This window comes from Elaeis guineensis, chromosome 1 (assembly GCF_000442705.2).
Source record: "Elaeis guineensis isolate ETL-2024a chromosome 1, EG11, whole genome shotgun sequence".
NCBI lineage: Eukaryota > Viridiplantae > Streptophyta > Magnoliopsida > Arecales > Arecaceae > Elaeis > Elaeis guineensis.
This window is the reverse complement of record NC_025993.2, coordinates 32,478,462-32,497,681: the sequence shown is the minus strand read 5'-3', so window position 1 is coordinate 32,497,681 and position 19,220 is coordinate 32,478,462. Positions and strand designations below refer to the sequence as shown.

The 19,220-nt window shown below is 35.2% G+C and overlaps 1 protein-coding gene across 1 annotated transcript; it reads right to left on the bottom strand.

The window, feature by feature from the left end:
* On the bottom strand, positions 1–8,389 carry LOC140855831 (uncharacterized). The gene is made up of 4 exons (XM_073252912.1): positions 8,036–8,389; positions 1,229–2,700; positions 687–786; positions 1–582 (listed from the first exon to the last, which is right to left on the bottom strand). Exons 1-4 carry the CDS (start codon positions 8,387–8,389, stop codon positions 1–3), a joined length of 2,508 nt encoding a protein of 835 aa, XP_073109013.1.
* Between the last annotated feature and the right edge of the window lie 10,831 nt (positions 8,390–19,220).

The window sequence follows — 19,220 nt, the reverse complement described above, 5'->3', positions numbered from 1 at the left end:
TCAATGAACATCATCATCATGAGTATATATTGTCTCATCTAAATGTTGCTCGTTAAAAGGCTCTGCTTGAGGTACTGATTTAACATTATTTGAACCATCTTTTGAATACATATCAAACAAATCTCTAACTGTCATCTTGAGAACAACACTCCATCCTGATTCTACAGGATCTGGAATATAGCATACTTGTTCTGCTTGACTTGCTAGAATGAATGGTTCATTTGAAACATCACTGTCATTATATAAAAGATGACTAAAATTGACAAGTGTCATCTTAAACTCATCTATCTTCTTCCCTTTGATATCATCAATCCAATCACATTTAAATAGCATAAATTGCATATCATTGGTATATCGAATCTTGATAATATCTATCAATCTTTCATAATAGGTTATATCTCCAATACTTGTATGCGCCTTGACAACAATACCATGGCTTTGAGTGGTTATCTTGTTATCTTTATCAAGTTTGCGAAATCGAAAGCTGTTGATGATATATCCACCATAACGTCGTACAAATTGGTCTGGACCTCTAGCAAAATGCTGAATTTCATCTGAGTACTGAATTTCAGATGTTCTTACCTATATTCAATATAATATTTTAAACTTTCAAATTATATAAAAATTAAATGATAAATAAAAGTTTTGAATTTGAATTGTTAGAAAAATTAAATATGATTACTTACATGCTCCATCAACCATGTGTGAAAAGTTGATACATGGATCTTTTCAATTTGATCATCTGATGAACGAGGCATTTGTCTTCTTAAATATTCAATGTGCTTCCTATAAATATTATAAACAATACCTTGAATAAGTATAAATTTGTTAGTATATCTTACAAGTTGATTATAAAACTTACATTCGAATATGAGTTATAGCATCAATATTTTGCAGTACATAATGATGAGCTTGCTCCCATGTGACTTCATCAATATATATTTTAGCTCCCTTTCCAATGGGACGACCTAAATTATTTCCACCATCATTATTCCGAATCGATCGATTTGATCTAGTTTCAACATCCTGTAAATATCTTGAACAAAAATTCATACACTCTTCCATCAGGTATCCTTTGGCAATTGAGCCTTCCGGATGAGCTCGATTACACACATAAAGTTTGAGCGTAAGTAGATACCTATATAGATATAAATTAAATAAAATTTACATAACAACAAATTGAAATCGAAAGAGTATGACGTGCTTCATTTTATATAAATAATATTACCTTTCAAAAGGATACATCCACCTAAATTGTACTGCTCCAGCAATGAGTGCCTCTTCTGCTAAATGTATAGGTAAATGCTCCATTATATCAAAAAATGAAGGTGGAAAGATCTTCTCAAGCTGGCAAAGTGTTAAAGCAATACGACCTTGAATATACTCTAGGTCAGCCATCTTGTTCACCTTTGAGCATAATTGTCTAAAGAAATTTGTTAACTCAATCAATGCCTCAACCACATCCTTAGCTAATGCTTTGCGTACAGCTACAGGAAGTAACTGTTGCATCAAAATATGATTGTCATGACTTTTTAATCCCCAAATGCTACGTTCCTTTAAATGTACGCAGCGACTGATATTAGATGCATAACCATCAGGGACTCTGATATTTTTTAGCACTTTTAGGAAGATATCTTTGTCATCTTTGGATATTATAAAACAAACTGGAGGCAAATAAGCCTTACCAGACACTCGTTGTTGTGGATGTAATGCTTTTCTTATACCCATTTCTTGCATATCATATCGAGAATTTAAATTATCCTTGGATTTTCCCGTAACCCCCAATATTGTCCAAAGTATATTGTCACATACATTCTTCTCAATGTGCATGACATCAAGATTATGCCGAATCAAATTATGCTCCCAATATGGTAAATCAAAAAATATACTCCTCTTTTTCCATCCAGACTTTTTTCCACCTGAAGTGCCTTTTTGATTTTCTTCAATTTTTCTCTTTACGAGGTCATTCTTTTTATATTCTGTGAGTACTCCATTCAATTGATTTAGTATATTATAACTTGATAATTTAACAGGCTTCCTTCTGTATTCTCCTTGACCATTAAAAGATATTCTATCTCTTCGAAATCTATGGGTATTCGATAAGGACCGTTGATGCCCTCTATAACAAAATTTTCTACCATGTGACAACCATGTTGATTCTGTTTGATTGTAACAAGAAGGACATGCAAGTTCACCTTTTGTACTCCATCCAGACAAATTTGCATATGCAGGAAAATCACTGATTGTCCATAATAATGCAGCATGAAGTTGAAACATCTCTTTTTTTGATGCATCATACGTAAGTACCCCTCTCTCCCATAATTCATTTAGTTCTTCAATCAATGGTTGTAGATAGACATCAATCTTATTGCCCGATCCTTTTGGTCCATCAATAAGCACAGAAAGAATAAAGAAAGATTGTTTCATAGACATCAACTGTGGTAAATTATATGGTATTAGAACAACAGGCCAAGTGCTATGAGCTATAGACATTGATCTAAATGGATTAAATCCATCAGCTACTAAACCAAGTCTAATATTTCGACAATCTACAGCAAAAGATGGATTCCGTTCATCAAAAGTTCTCCAAGCAATTGAGTCTGCAGGATGTTTTTGAACACCATCTTTTGTTCGTTCCTCCTCATGCCATCTCATTAACTCTGCAGTTTTTGACGACATAAAGAACTTCTGCAACTTCGGCTTCAATGGAAAGTACCGCACTTATTTTGCAGCAATCTGATTATTCTTAGTAGTATCATCATTTGAATCTTCTGTAAATTGTTTGTATCTAGAGCTCTGACATATTTGACATTTATCATGTCCTTCATCTTTGCCTCTAAACAACATGCAATTATTAGGACATGCATCCCATGTCTCATAAGTGAAACCCAAATCCGTGGTGATTTTGTTTGCTTGATAATATAAATTTGGCAAGCATACTCCTTCTGGAAATGCATCATTCAATAATTCTAGTAACAATGTAAATGACTTATCTGTCCATCCACTTAGCACTTTCAAATGCAGTAATCGAACAATAAATGACAGTGAGGTGAATTTCATGCAATTTGGATAAAGTGGACGTTCTGCATCTTCAAGAAGTCTAAAAAAATCTTTTATTTCTTGATTAGACCCCTCGTGACCCTCATTCTCCATTAAATGATTAAATTCCATATTGTCATTTGACATTAAGATTCCAGTTGCCTCTTGTATCATTCCAACTATATCATCTTCCGTATCAAAAAAATCTCTACTTCCACAGTCTTGGTTAGACCTAGTAGAATAGTACGTCTCTCCATGATAAGTCCAAATCTTATATGTCGTCAAGAAACCTTTTGTAATAATATGTTGTTTTACTACATGTCGGTTCTCAAGAAAATGATTTTTACACTTCTTACACGGACAATAAATCTTTGCATCGTCTGTCTGATTAACATATGCAAAGTCTAAAAATTTATTGACCGCCTCAATGTATGTAGGTGAAGTCCTTTCTCGCAAATCAATCCAATTTTTATCCATAACTACTATCCATTGATACTGTTATCGTTATGTATTCCCAGAAAACCATATACAATAATTTTTTTATAAATATCAAAAAAAATAAAATTTATAAAAAAAATAAAATTTATGAGGATACATATCGAAACAGATACAAACTTCTTAGTAATATGAAGATGATCTCTTAAAATAAAAGAAGAATAAAATACTAAGTAAACTTTAAGCAGGAGGGTCTAATTTTAGACCTTTCAAAAGAAAAAGAAAAATATACTAGCAAATCTCTTTCACATATATGACATGACATACTAGCATAATAAAAAGAACCTTGACATTACAAGTGGCACCAAAAGCTAAAACACAGAATGACCTTTAGTGAATAAGCCACAAAAGTGTAGTTGCTCTTTGTTTTTCTTTTGTTCAATTCTGGAGCAATAGTTTACCCTCTCCCAAAAGTGTGAAAGACTGGGTGACACAGGAAAATACTTATGCTTTAATAGACAATTAATATAAGGTCTGAAAGTAAACAACTTTTAACAAACGATTTGCTAAACCTGTTTTTGGCTTAAGCTTCTGGATGGAAACATCTTCCATTGCAGGGTTAGTAAATGTAAGAATGTTATAACCACCTTCACTACACCAACTAATGAAATCATCATCCTAACTCTACCACTTAATCCCATTAAGCTGAAGGTCTCAAACAAGACACCAAGAAAAAAGGAGGACATTGAAGGCCAGAAGTCTATTCCCCATGACCTATGGTACAACTTCCCTGGTCCAAGGACAGCATTTTGAGATGCAAGCAACCAAGCAGTACCTCGTTATATGAGTATAATTACCTACCTCTTCAACAGAAAGATCTTAAAAATGAATCCCAATGATAAGCAAAGAGGTGGCAGCTAATTATGGACATTCCACTCTGCCTCTTTTGCTTTCAAGAACAAATCAACACTTCAACCGAAGAAAAAAGAGGGGAGAAATTTGACACAATAAACTCAAATCCAGAATTTCCAAGTCCAATCACATTGAAGAAGATAAAACCATGATCGAAGTTAAATTTGACGTCCACCTAGCAAATTAATCTCTGTTTATCCAACACAGATGCCGCAACCACAGGTGCTGGATAACCCATATATAGAAAAATTAAGGGTTAAACGGAGACCAAGACTAGAAGATGGAACAAACTATATATTCTCCATTAATTTGTTCTCTCTATTTGGTTGACATTGAAGAGGGAGAGATCAAGAAGGAGAAGGAGGGATCATACCTGACCGGGCTGGGGCATGCCGAAGAGATTGGGGGCCATGCTGTGGGGAGGGGCACAATGGAGAGATTGGGGGGCACGCTGAGGTTTGGAGCGGCACGATGGAGAGATCGGGGGGCACGCCGAGGTTTGGAGCGGAAGAGGGGGAGGAGGCGCAGTAGGGTTTGGAGAGGAGAAGAGGAGACTGCGGTAGGAGAGGAGAAACTGAGAGTTGAGCACGGGCGGTGGGATTGGTTTTTATTTTTTTTTTTACCACGGTGCAATGCCGTCGCAAAAAAAAAAATTAGGCGCGATGTTAAAAAGTGTAGGCGGGAGGTTTTTTATCACGACAAAATACCGTCGCAAAAAAAATATAAAAATTATGGTTCGATTTTTTACTACTGCAAAATACCATCTCAAAAAAAAAAAAATATATATATATATATATATAATTATAAATTATTTACCACGGTCTACTGTCGTGGTAAAAATCGTAGATTATTTATCACGGTGTATTACCATCGTAAAAACTCTACTTTTTACTACAAAATTTGATTGCCATTGCAAATAGTAATTAAAATTTATATCTTATTTACGAAGGTATTTTGCTATCACAAATAAATTTTTTGCGATGGTAAATTAACCGTCGCAAAGAAGTCCGTCGCAAAAATATCTTTTTCTTGTAGTGACATAAGATACCATCAGCAGCATCATTAGCTTCATGATAAATATGCAAAATGTCAAAAGCAATCAAAGATTGTAGTACTCTCCAATAATCTTAGCAGGTTACTATTATTAAGAGATTGACTAGAAAGCCATGTGACAATTGTCATAAAATTATCCTCCAACTAAATTTGTATAGCCCGCAGAGTGTATACTACATATATCAAACATTCCCATGCAGCACGCAACTCTATCATACAAACTATGGTATCAAAAATTTGTATACCTTGTGCTATAATAAAAGCACCAATAGCACTTCTAATAATAAAAACATATCCAGCAAAATCACCTTAATTCTGCATATTACCATCAAAATTAATCTTAAGAAAATAGAGGGTGATGGCTCCCAAGAAATCATATTAGTTTGGAAGGTGCAGAGGCAGCAACAGAAGAGTCATAGATTTTTTCTGTTGTCAAAGATCTCTTAGTAACAGCCTGCTAAGGGAACTCAGGAGTCTACATAAAAGCTTTTAGAAAAATCAATGGAGTACTCTATCTAAAATTGGAATATATGATCATTCCTTATCAACCAAAATATTATGAGCAATAAAATAACTTAGAATAGCTTCTGACTTTACATCATTGGTAGAAAATTCTTTTTAACAATTTGCAAAAACTTCTCAAGATAACAGATGACCAGATAGATAAATACTGTAATGAGGCAAGTCTCCATACCTAAGAAGCAACTCTATAATGAAGTATAACATGAGATAAAGTTTCCTCCACATCTAGGCAAACATCATAAAGACTTCTAATATGAAAACCTTGCTAAGATAACATAGCCCTATATAGTAACAGATACCATGCTAATTTCTACATAATAAAATAACTTTGGGATGAACCTCTAGTCTCCAGACTAAGAAAAATTTGGAACACCTTGGGGTTTAGATAAAAAATACAATAAAGATCAGAAACTTTTATAGTTAGCCTAGAAGATGAACCCTGGCTCAACCTGTCCCTACAATCACCATGAGGTATAGGGATAAACAAAATTCTATTACTAACTCTATCAAAAAAACTTGTGTTTGGACAGTTAGATTCCAATTGTGTTCACCAATATAATAAAATCTTTAACCATAGTACCTTCACTTGTCGAACTATATATCAACGAAGTTTAGCCATCGAGCTAGAGATAGAGAGCTCAACAAATATTGCAAGAAATTAAGGTATTAGTGACGGCCATTAGCGGCGGCGATTTTACCGTCGCTAATAAAAAGCATTACTGACAGCAACGATTTCATCGCTAATAATTATTTGATCGACGGCTATTAAAGACGGTATTTTCATCATCGCTAATATTAGTTTTACCGATAGCGTAAAAGGTATTAGCGACGGAATCACCATCTCTAATAATCATTAATAATGGTACTATTAGAGATGGCTTTCGCCGTCACAAAAAAGTAAATTTTTTTTATTTATTAAAATTATTAAAGACTACAAAAAAAGTATTAGCAATGGCAATTACCATCTCTAATAACCATTAGTGATGGCATATTAGAGATGGCATTTGCCCTCACAAAAAATAAAAGAAAAAAAAATTTATCTATTAAAATTATTAGCGACGGCGAAAAGCATATTAGCGACAACAACTGTTGTCTCTAATAATCATTAGAGACAGCAATATTAGAGACAGTATTGCCATCATAAAATTTTTTTTAAAAAATATTTTTTTATTATTAAAATTATTAGCGATGGTAGAAGAGTATTAGCGATGACAGTTACAGTCGTTAATACTCAATACAAAATATAATTTTTTTTATTTTTTTGAATATAAAATAATTTTAAAATTTAAAGTCTATCTTTACTGTTCATTATCTAAATAATTATTATTAGAGTATCATCACAAAAAATTATCTCGATCCGATAGCCCTAGCTATGTCGATCAATAGAATTTAATTTCGATGGTCGTGAACGACCGCATGGTGATCTGATAGATAGAGACAACCGCTTTATCCAAAAATTTATAATGATAATCTTGATGATATTTGTAGTGCACTATCAAAATTTCACTTCAATTGAAAATTATTATTATTATCAATTTAACACGGGATAATTTAGATTGTTAAATAAAAAATGAGTGATCAAAAGATCAAACGGCATCCGATTATTAAGTGATTTTTTAGATAAATGATCTTTGCTACTATTTTGATTGTTTGTACAATGGTGATTATAAAATTCAAAATGTGTATATATGAATGATCAAAAACTATATGTCTCTTGATACTCATTTTTAAAATCTTTAAGTAATTATACTTATACTTTTGTAAGATCTGCTTAACATAGATGGTTCATATACGCGCAGTTTAAATTTTATGATCACCACCATATAAATGATTAAAGTAGTAGCAAAGATTATTTATATAAAAAATTATCTTAATAGGATGCTGTTTGGCCTTTTGATCACTCATTTTTCATTTAACGATTGAAATCATTTCATACTAATATATCATCGATAGTATTAGTGATGGTAAGTTTGCTGTTGCTAATAGTCCGTCTTTTACAAAATCAAAAAATTTCTCCCTCTTCACTCATCCTCTCCTATTCCCGCCCCCCATCCCCCCTCTCCGACATCCTTACCCCCCCAACCTCCATCTCCATCATCCTACGGCCGCTGCGACCCTGCCAGCCCGACCCCAAGCCGACCTGGTCAGCCCCGCAGCCCCTGCCCTGTCGCCCCTTGTGGCCCCACCCTGCCAGCCCTATCGCCCACATCCTGTGGCCCCGTGGCCTCGCCCCTGCCTCGTCGCCCCCCACGGCCCCGTCGCCCCTTGCGGCCCCATCGCCCCCAGCCTGCGGCCTAACTCCATGACCCTCGAGCCCCTGCCCCAACCCTGTAGCCCCCACCTCGACATTGCTGTCCCCAGCCTGTGGCCTCGAGCCAGTCGCCTCGACCCTGCCCCACCGCCCCTGCCCCACGATCCATCCCCACATCAGCGCATCTGTGAGTATTTTCGTGAATATTAGCGATGGCATTGACAATGGCTAATGTTGTCTATTATTGTGACGGCTAGTGCCATCACTAAAAATTAATTAAATATTAATTTAATTAATTAGTTAGATGATTGATTAATTAATTAATTAATTAGATGCACGGGACTTGGGTTTAGGCTTGCAGTGTTCGGATTGAGAGAAGATGCTGGGCAGCATTGCAAATATGGGGTCTGGGCCTATCCTGCGTGTTCAGATCTCAGGTCATAGCTGGCATCCAAGGCATCTAGCCCTCGCGCATCCAGTGCACTTAGGCTGATGGAAGGTGCTGGACAGCATTAATTATGTGTTAATTTTAATAAAATTAGTATTGCATGGGGTGATAGACCCGTTAGTTGATTGATGTACATATTCTAATATATCCATATATTTATTTATTTTTATACAGGTGGAAGAATTATATATATTGGTCAATTAATTATCTACTATGGATAGTTTAAAAAATATAAGTAATTCTATAGGTCATTACAATAATCAAACGGTATGCTGAGGGTTCGAAAAAAATTTTGGACAGTATTTTTCTTTTGTTCTCCTTATATAGAAGAACTAAGAAAAAATACTGTTGAATTTTTTTTCAATCCCTGTTGTGTATCGTTTGATTATTATAATGGATCTATAGAATTAATATATTTTCTGAATGGGATAGGACCTATCTTTACCTATTAGTTAATGATAGGATGCATTTACTATGTAAGCCATTTTGAATGATAAAATAGTATTTAGCAATTATCTTATATTTATGTATATGCAGAATTCTTAAATAGTCTATCATAGATTGTTGTTGGATGGACTGTCGAGTAGTCGACGAAGAGATTTCTACTAAATACAGAAAGGATGTAAAGTACTTCTACAATTTTATTTTTGGGAATGCAATACTCTTACATCAAGGACGGACTCGTTGCCCTTATAACAGATGTGACAATAGAGAAATATTTGATAGAGATACAATTACCATCCATTTGTATAAGAGTGGATTTATGTCCAAATATAAGTATTGGTACCTACATGAAAAGACATGGAAGAAAGTTGCATGGGTTAGAACTGAGCAGGATATGGACACAGATAGAATGGTGGACATGGTTATGGATACGGCTAGTCCTAAATTTAACTGAGATATGAAGGATGATCCAGAAGCTGGTAGTGATGATTTCTACCATATGCTAAAGGATACTGATGAATGACTATGGTAGGGATGTGAAACACATACTGTACTATCAGCTGTGTCAGAATTGTTGAACTTGAAGATCGAGTTTAATATGATGGTTAATTGTTATAATAGATGACAGTAATAATAAAGAAAATACTATCGAAGGATGAGAAGCTTGTTGAGGGCTTCTATGCTTCGAAGAAAATAATGAAAGGGTTGGGCATGAAATATGAAAAGATAGATGCATGCCACAATAGTTGCATATTTTCTATAAGGAGGACCAATAGAATAGCTCATACGGCGTATGTGGTGCAAACTAATTTAAGATGAGGCAAGAGGATAGAAATCAGAAGGACATACCATACAAGATTTTTTGATACTTTTTCCTCACTCTTAGACTTCAGAGACTCTACTTATCCAAGAGTACTACTGGACAGATGAGATGGCACAAGGAAGGACCATGTAAGCACCTCAATATGATGTGTCATCCATCAGACAGCAAAGCATGGAAGCAATTTGATGCTTGCCATCCTTCATTTGCTCAAAAATCATGCAATATCCGGTTGGATCTATCTACAGATGGTTTTACACCATTCGGTCATGCAATGGCCCCTTATTCATGTTAGTCAGTTTTTATCACTCCATATAATCTGCCACTTGGAATGTGCATGAAAGAACATAACATCTTTCTTACATTAGTCATTCTTGGACTACGACATCTTGGTAGAAGCATTGATGTATATCTAAAGCCTCTTATTGATGAGCTAAAATTATTATGGTATGATGGCATTCGTACTTTTGATGCATCGAAGAAGCAGAATTTTGTAATGAAGGCTACGTTGATATGGATCATTAGTAATTTCTCTATTTATGGGATGTTATCAGGATGGAGCACTCATGGGAAGCTAGCATGTCCCTATTGCATAGAGAATACAAAATCATTTCAGCTTAAGCATGGTTATAAGCCCTGCTGGTTCGATTGTTATCGTCAAGTCCTCTCTGAGCATCATTCTTTTCGAAAGCAGCAGGATAGTTTCAGGAGGAATAAGATAGACAAGAACCATGCACCCCAGTGCCTCAGTGGTATGGAAGTGTTTTAGAGGGTATCTCAATTGGACGAAGTCCCATTTGGCATTGAATTTGACAAGTTTAAGCCTCGGGGGTTCGGTACAACTCATAATTGGATGAAGTGAAGTATCTTCTGGGAATTGCCCTATTGGTCTACCAATTTGATCCGTCATAACCTTGACGTCATGCATATCGAGAAGAATGTATTCGATAATATTTTCTACACTATTATAGATGTCAAAGACAAGATAAAGGACAATTTCAAGGCTCGAGCAGATATGAAGAACATATGCAAGCATCCTCTATTAGAGCTGGTTGAGGTGTTATCTGAAAAATTTTTGAAGTTGAAAGCATCTTATATTTTAACAAAGGAGCAGTCGAAGGATATTTGCGAATGGTGTAAGAGCTTTAAATTCTCAGATGGTTATGCAAGTAATCTAGCTCGGTACATTAATGTCAAAGATTGTAGGTTTTATGGGCTAAAGAGTCATGACTGTCATGTATTCATACAACGATTACTCTCATTAGCTTAGTGTGATCTTCTTTCCAACTCCATATGGAGTTCTTTGACCAAGCTTAGCCTTCTATTTAGAGATATTTATGCTACCGAACTATCCACTAATCACATCTCCAGTCTTGAGGCTGCAGTGTAGAGACCATATACAAGTTGGAGAAGATATTTTCTCCCAACTTCTTTGACTCCATAGAGCACCTCATGATTTATCTGGCATATGAAGCTAGGATGGGGGGGTCCAGTGTAGTATAGGTGGATGTATCTATTTGAAAGATACATGCACAGTCTCAAGAAGAAAGTGAAAAATAAGGTCCGAGTCAAAGGTTCTATTGTGGAAGCTTATATAATAGAAGAGATTTCAAATTTCAGTCGACACTACTTTAATTTCAGTGTGCGGACCAAGCTGACTCAAGTGGGCTACAATGATGATGGTTGTGTTGAGGAATCAGAGTGGGGATCTTAATATTTGCCTATCTCACTCGAGAATTTGGGTACAAGGTTCGTCGGATATTTTTCGATACTGAACTTTGACAGACAGAGACATATATTTTGCTAAACTACACAGAGGTCAATCTATATGTCCTATAAGTATCCATCACAATTCTAACTTTTTAATCATTTATTTCAATATACTTATCTTATGCATGTTTAGGCAATATGATGAGATACTGAAAGGAGAAAACCCGAGCATAAGTGATGAAGAAATATCAACACAGCACTCAGAGAACTTTGTATGTTGGTTTCGTCAATTGGTAAGCATCCATTATTATTTTATATATTTTAATTTTTTTAATTTATTTTTTTTATAATACACAGGTCATTCAAGGGAGCGAGTCCATACCAATGAAGCTGAAACCATTAGGTTACGAGCCTAAAAAATATGTGACATACTATAATGGCTATAGCATAAATGGTTTCAAATTTCACACCCAGCAATATAAAAATTATAAAAGCATAATGAATAGTGGTGTGTGTGTGTATAAAAGGTAGCTGGTGGGAAGATAAGGCAGAAAATGACTACTATGAAATCCTCGAAGAAGTGATTAAGATGAGCTATATTGGAGGTAATAATATCATTTTATTTAAGTGCCAATGGTTCGATACCAATAATGGTATGAAGGTTGATCCACAGCATGAACTTATTGAAATTAAATATGGATCAAAAGTTTATATCAACAAGCCATTTATATTAGCTGTACAAGCTACTCAAGTGTATTATACTCTTTTTCCATCAAGAAAAAGAGGAAGAAAAGATTGGTGGACAGTATGCAAAATTAAGTCTTGAGCCGTTCATTACGCGCTCGAAGAAGAAGAAGAGTCCCAATTATCAGAATGCTTTCAAGAGGATGAGATAGTAGGAGTTCTTCAATAATTCGATGATGTAGAATTGGATGATCAAAAAATTCTCCTACGTGAAGATGGCCAACATGAGGAGGTAGATCCAACTGAGATTGTTTTAAAGGATAATTTTCTCTAAAAAGAGAAAGAAAAGGAAGAAGAAGAGGAAGAGGCGAAAGAAGAAGAAGAAGAAGAAGAAGAATCAGAAAAAGATTCTGAAGGATACCAAATATTTGAAGAGGCTAATGAGTAGTGCTAAATATATAATTCTTGGATTATTTTAATTACTTATCTTATATCATTTGCATTACCATCCATAATTGTATAATTAATTTGATGAATTTTTTTATTTTTATTTTCAGAGAGCATACATCATGTATTCCAGAGTTTGGAGCTGTGCTAGTCGAGGACAGAGCTTTTGAGAAGAGAGCAATCACGCGGCCAGCTCGTATGGTTCTGCACCTCTCTCATCAGACGATAAACTCTAACACTTAATTTATATATATTTTTTTATGTTATTTTATCATTTATTAACTAATATAACATTCTTTGTATTAGATGTCCTGTGCTCAAGTTCGGATGATAGGGAGTCACTAGTGACCCCACAGTCGCATGCAGTAGCGACCGCCGGCTCTCAGACACAGCATCATAATTGAGGACCTATTTGGCTCGCGACATCTCTGACTTAGCCAGAGGATAGAGAGATCATCTATATCCAAAGCTACTCATAAGTACTACATGCTCAATTAATATATTTAAAATTTAGTAATTTTAGAGTTAATATTTATTCTTCAAAATTAATTTTGCAGTACATTCAGAAAGTTTTCTAAATCTCATATCGTTACTGGGATCATATGTTGACTGATGCCAGGATCGATAAATGAGTTCTCAAGTTGGCCGTCGGAAGCTCGTGATGCAGCGTGGGAGATGTTTATGGTAAGTCAAAATTAGTTTAATTTTTAATTTTTTGGTATGTTAGTATTTTAATTACATATTAATACATGCTTGCTTTTATCTTGCAGGAGTACCACCAATTCGAGACTTCCTAAGACGAGGAGACTGGCCATCGGACCTTCAAGGAGGTTGCCACACGAAGGTTCTAAGATGGCCTCTATAGCCTCAGGCAGTCCACCATCCAGCACATCGATTCCCAATCACCATCGGACTGGAGGTCCTTTATGAATCATTGGATATGGACGGACATATGGTAGGACCTCTACGATCAGTGGAGCAATGAAGAGTATTTCGATAGGCGATAGAGAGTCTGACAGAATCGGATCACCTAGCAGGATCCGATCAGGTATAGAGCAGCTCGATCGGCACACATATTATGACCGACAGACTGGTAAGAAATCTATACCAAAATTCTTTACTAAAATTATAAAAACTCTTATATACATACTTTAATTAATTTAATTTTATTATTTACTTATTGTAGACACGGTAGTTGGATCGTCCACCAGACCAGCTATAGTTGTGGGAGGCTACACACCAGTCTAAGAGGACTGGTGACTATTTAGATTCTACATCGCGACAGATCGCGGTAAGAACTTCAAATTTTATTCACTAATTAAGTTGTTACAAGATCTAATTTTTATATTAGAACTAATATATTTCTGAACTGTGCAGATACATTATGTGGAGTACATTGCTGAGAGGTACGGCAATGACCCGTCTTCTCATCCCCCCTTGACCTTAAGGGATGGCTCAGTGCCACCAGGAGGGTGAGTAGCAGCCAGGTCATAGGATTTGGCCACAGCTTTGACCCTTCACCAGCTCGATATCCTTCGATATCCTTACAGACCTCGACATCCCAGATCTGAAGCAATGCACACATGAAGGAGGTCGTGCAGAGGTTTTTAAGCCAGTGACCTTAGAGCCTCTTGGATGCCATCCGTGATACGGTCATGAAGCTTCTTCAGGATCCACGGCTATGCGATCGATTGAGCTCATCATCTCAACCATTACGTTAGATAATTATATTATTAAATTCTTTTACTTATTTTAAGTTTTCATATTTAGAAGCTTCATATATTTAGGTTTGAGTCTGAAAAAGAGATATAGGAGCTAAAAATTCAATCTAATCATTCAATTGATGGGTTGGAGATGTCTATAGCTCCGTATCATCGAATAAAATATGTAGGAATAATCTGTTCGAGAATCGAATGAGTATATCGAAAGATATACATCCATGTCAAAACTTATTAATATTATTTTATTTTTTTATTACAGGATGCTGGGACATCTGACTCTCATCCACCAGCTGCTAGAGAGAAGCAGAAGGAGGAGGCAGATGATGATGAGGATTGGACTTAATTTTTTTTTTGATGTATTGTATTTTTTTTAGATATTGATTGTAAAAAAAATTATGTAATTTATATTTTTAATATAACATAATTAATTTTTAATTTTTGATTGTTATATTATCTTTGAATTTTAATTATAACAGATATTAAGAATCATAATTCATTATGATTAATTAAAATTAATTTTAAAAAATATTTTTATTAATTTTAAAAAAAATAAAATTAATTATGAGCGATGGTATTAGCGACGAAAGATATCATCGCTGATACTTATTAGCGATGGTATCACCATCTCTAATATTCTTTTTTAAAAAAATATTTAATTTAAAAATTAAAAAATTAGAGATAACATTAGCGACGATATTGTTTATCGCTAATAATTATTAACGATGGCATTAGCTATAAAAATACTGTCGCTAATATTTTTTAATTTTTTTAAAAATTTAATTTAAAAATTAAAAAATAATTAGCGATGGAGTTCTTCTGTCGTTAATACTATCGCTAATAGTCATATTAACGACGGTAATATTTTACATCACTAATAAGGATATTTAGTGATAATTTTTTTTTCAGATTGGCTGTTATGACAGAATTAACGGTGTAACATTATTAGCGACGTAACGTTATTAGCGACAGTTGGTGGACTATTAGCGACAGCAAATAGCCGTCGCTAATAGTCTAGATTCTTGTGGTGTAAAAATCCTATACGATATTTATAGATACACCATTTCCCACACACCATTTGATATTAGAATAAATAACTAAAGCATCCTAACAGTTTTCTTCCAAACCGAAGAACCACTCTATGGAGATGTTGGAAAAGAGTTAAATGACCAACAACCATTCTTCACACACTTAAATGAGCTCCAAAATTATCCTATCACAAAAGATACCTCATAATATGCTGAGCCATAAGGGCAACATCTGTAGTAACTAAAGAAAAATGCCCAAAATACCATCCTGAGTAGATTAACAAACATGATCCCATGAAACAAGAAGCACCGTTCTAGAGTTACCATTGGAACACCAAAAAAAATTTAGCATAATACTTTCCAAATTCAAAAGCACTTCTCTTGTAATAATAATATAAGAAAGTAAATAGACAAGTAGAGCAGAAAGTATTGACTTTATAAGAATAACTTTATCCATCATAAATAGTGTTATAGGCCTTCACCCCGACCTCAGCCGATCTGATCCTCGATTTTGGCCGAGATGTGCGAGGGCCGGCTATGGCCGACTTGATGTAACCTAAGGAGCTTGGTCCTAATCCGTCAGATCAGCCTAATTCAGCATGATGGCTATAATAGGTAGGCAATTCTTCCTACAATTGCAAGAAGATCAGATAAAAAAATCCTAACTACCATAATTCGATCATGCCTCAGATTAGCAACTACTAACTAGCTCCATATTGCCAATGCAAAGTATGATTCTCACTAGCATGATCAATACTTTCTTTCCAGAAATGGTCAATACCTTCAGCATACACGACTCTTGCTCGCCCTCGATAGATAGGGATGGAAAGAGGACCCCAAGTAAGTTCTAGAAAGGCTCAAGATGCTCCACTATTCTCTTCTACTCTCTATTTTTTAATTTTTCCAACTAACTTGAGTATTGGAGGCTCTCCACTAAAAAATTTTGGATCAAGAACTTTTTGCAAGTTTAGCTCTAGCACCCAAGAGGCATCATTTCTATCAGCACCCATCATCGATCGAGGATCCCTCTACCTCATCTTAGGCTGAGGACTCTTTCACTTTATCTACTTTTGGGAAAGACTAAGTCCAATCTCATCGGTCTAGATTTTGATGACAATAGATTGGTGCTAAAGGAAGGATCTCGAGCCCATGCACGAGAAGGAGCAAACAACCAGCATCATGGCCCCACAAAGGAACCTCGTTGTGTCGTTCAAACACTAAAACCTCAAGGCTAGTTGAGATGCAGCATTTGATCGCCAAGGTCTTTGCCAACATCGAGGTGTCGGTTCAACAATCAGAAGCCCCGCTTCCCTCACAGTCCATCATAGGGTGATCCCCGACCAATTTGACCTGCTCATTCAATAGGTGCAAACTCTCATTATGGTAGTTCAAGTAATATAGCAGGCTAACACAGCATCTCGAGAGGCACCTCAACCAGCACCACCTTACCTCAGATATGGAAATAAATTAAGGAGTAGCTGTTAAGAGTAAGAAATATGTGGGTTCCACCAATTCGATGTGATCTAAATAAATACTACCTATATCATTATGACTACAACCACGACACTGAGGAATATATCTAGCTACAAGATGAGATCGACAAGTTCATCCAGCATTGACGACTAGATAGATTTTTGAGGCATCAGAGGGAGTAGTGTGAAGCTCTAACTAAATTACGTCATCTACTGGAACCACCTCGCAAGAAGAACCTGTGAAAAATCGACTTGTTGTTGGGGTCATAAACACCATCACTGGAAGATAGGATTGGAATTGGGCTCGGGTTAGCTCGATTTCAGATCGAGCATTGAGCTAGGTCCGAAATAGTTCAAATCAGATTTGGACCTAATTATAGAGTCCGTTTATCTTTCGGACCAGGCTCATATATACCTTTGATCCGACCTAAGCCCATCCTAGACCCAAGCCTAAATTTTAGCCTCATCAATAGCCCAAAAAATCCAATTAATAGCCTGATCAAGTCCGATCCCAAATGAGTTTAGCCATTTATGAGTTAACCTAAGTCAATTAGCTAGTTCACAAACTCGAAGATTGAGCCTTAAAATGATAAAATCCCTCTTTCTGTCAGTTCGTTCGTTTGAATAAAAGGATGATTAAAAATCTCTCTTTCCATCTTCCGGTCTTTTTCCATCACCAATGCCCTTCTTTATCAGTACTGATCTTGGTTTTATTTCGGTGCGCATAAATCCGTGTGTCCCTCCCACCATTCTATCCATCTTGTGTATTTGGTGAGGGGGCAAGGTTGTTAAGCAACATAGCATGGAAGTGCAAAAAGAAGGGAGCGGTCCCTGTTTGATGGATTTGGTTTCATTAAGAGAACATGTGATATACATCATGATGGAATCTTTGATAAGTTAAATTATTATTTTTGGATTGGGCAAATTGATCATCCTTATGTTAGAAATAGTTGAGTATATTAAATGTCAAAGCATTAGGTTTCTAAGCTGATGTAGAGTGTCTTGATACAATTGTTATATTGAGTGGAGAAATTACTTTTGGGAGACTTATATGAGTTTAACATAGAAGGCACAATATTTCAAATAAGTTTATCGATTGATGCTCGGGATCTTGGTAAAGGAAGCTCTATGAGAAATAATTGAATTGATTCTACTCATAAGGATGTTGAGTAGGGGTTGCCTTATTGTTGGAGTTTAATCCTTTTAAAAGAAAAATTGATTTAAAGTTATTTAACTGTTTAACAAGAAAATTTAGAGTTGACATATTTTAAATTAATTCTAAATTTATTGTATTCTAGAAGGTTGGTGGAGACCATGAAGTGATCTCAACTGCGGTTGTTGGTTCGAGGTTAAATATGATGGATATGCTCAATACAAATTGAAGATAAAAGACTATGCTCTAATTCTAATTGAAAATCTGAAATCTTTGGTCTTTTTGATTCTAATTTGGAGAACTAATTGGGTTGGAATCATTTAAGAACCCATATAATTTTTGATAAATTTAGGTCAGAGCGCACAACGAAAGTGTGATGGTCCGAGTTATCCTGAAAGTAATTAGACATAGTAATTCTTTGACTTCAAAGTTATTATGATGAAAGATTTGAATTAATTTTATTAATAAAGGGGAGGATAATATTATTGATTGGCTAATCTGGATGTGGCTATATGAGTTCTACTCATAGGTTTCCTATTATAGGCAATACTATGGAGAATTTTGGGCATCTCAAATTTATTGTTAATAGATTAATGATCTTTCGGTTGGGCCTAGACGTGAAATGTTTGGGCATAGGTTTCTTCTAGTTCTTACATTGTTACTCCATTTTTTTGAAGGGGCTTCGGGTTTTTTAAGATAAGGGTCTAATTGTCACATCATACAGAAAGTTAAGAGAACAAAGAAGGTTGTAGATCGCGAAGAGCATCCAATGCTTAAGCTTTCTTCTACTTTATTAGGAGTATATTGGACTAATTATGATTTTTATATATAATAATAAAGCATAATTAATTTCATGGGCAAGAATTATGGTATTTCAAATTAAGATCAGAATGTCAGAGTTCTTTTGAAGAAACTCAAGAGAATTTGATATATATTATAGATAGAATGGATCTAGTTCTGACATGCCACATAAATTTAATGTCAAGATCTTGTCAAGCAAATGCTTTGAAAGACAGACTATTTGGGAGCTTGAGAATGACAGGAAGATTGTGTATTTTTAAAAGTATATTAATTTTAAGGATGA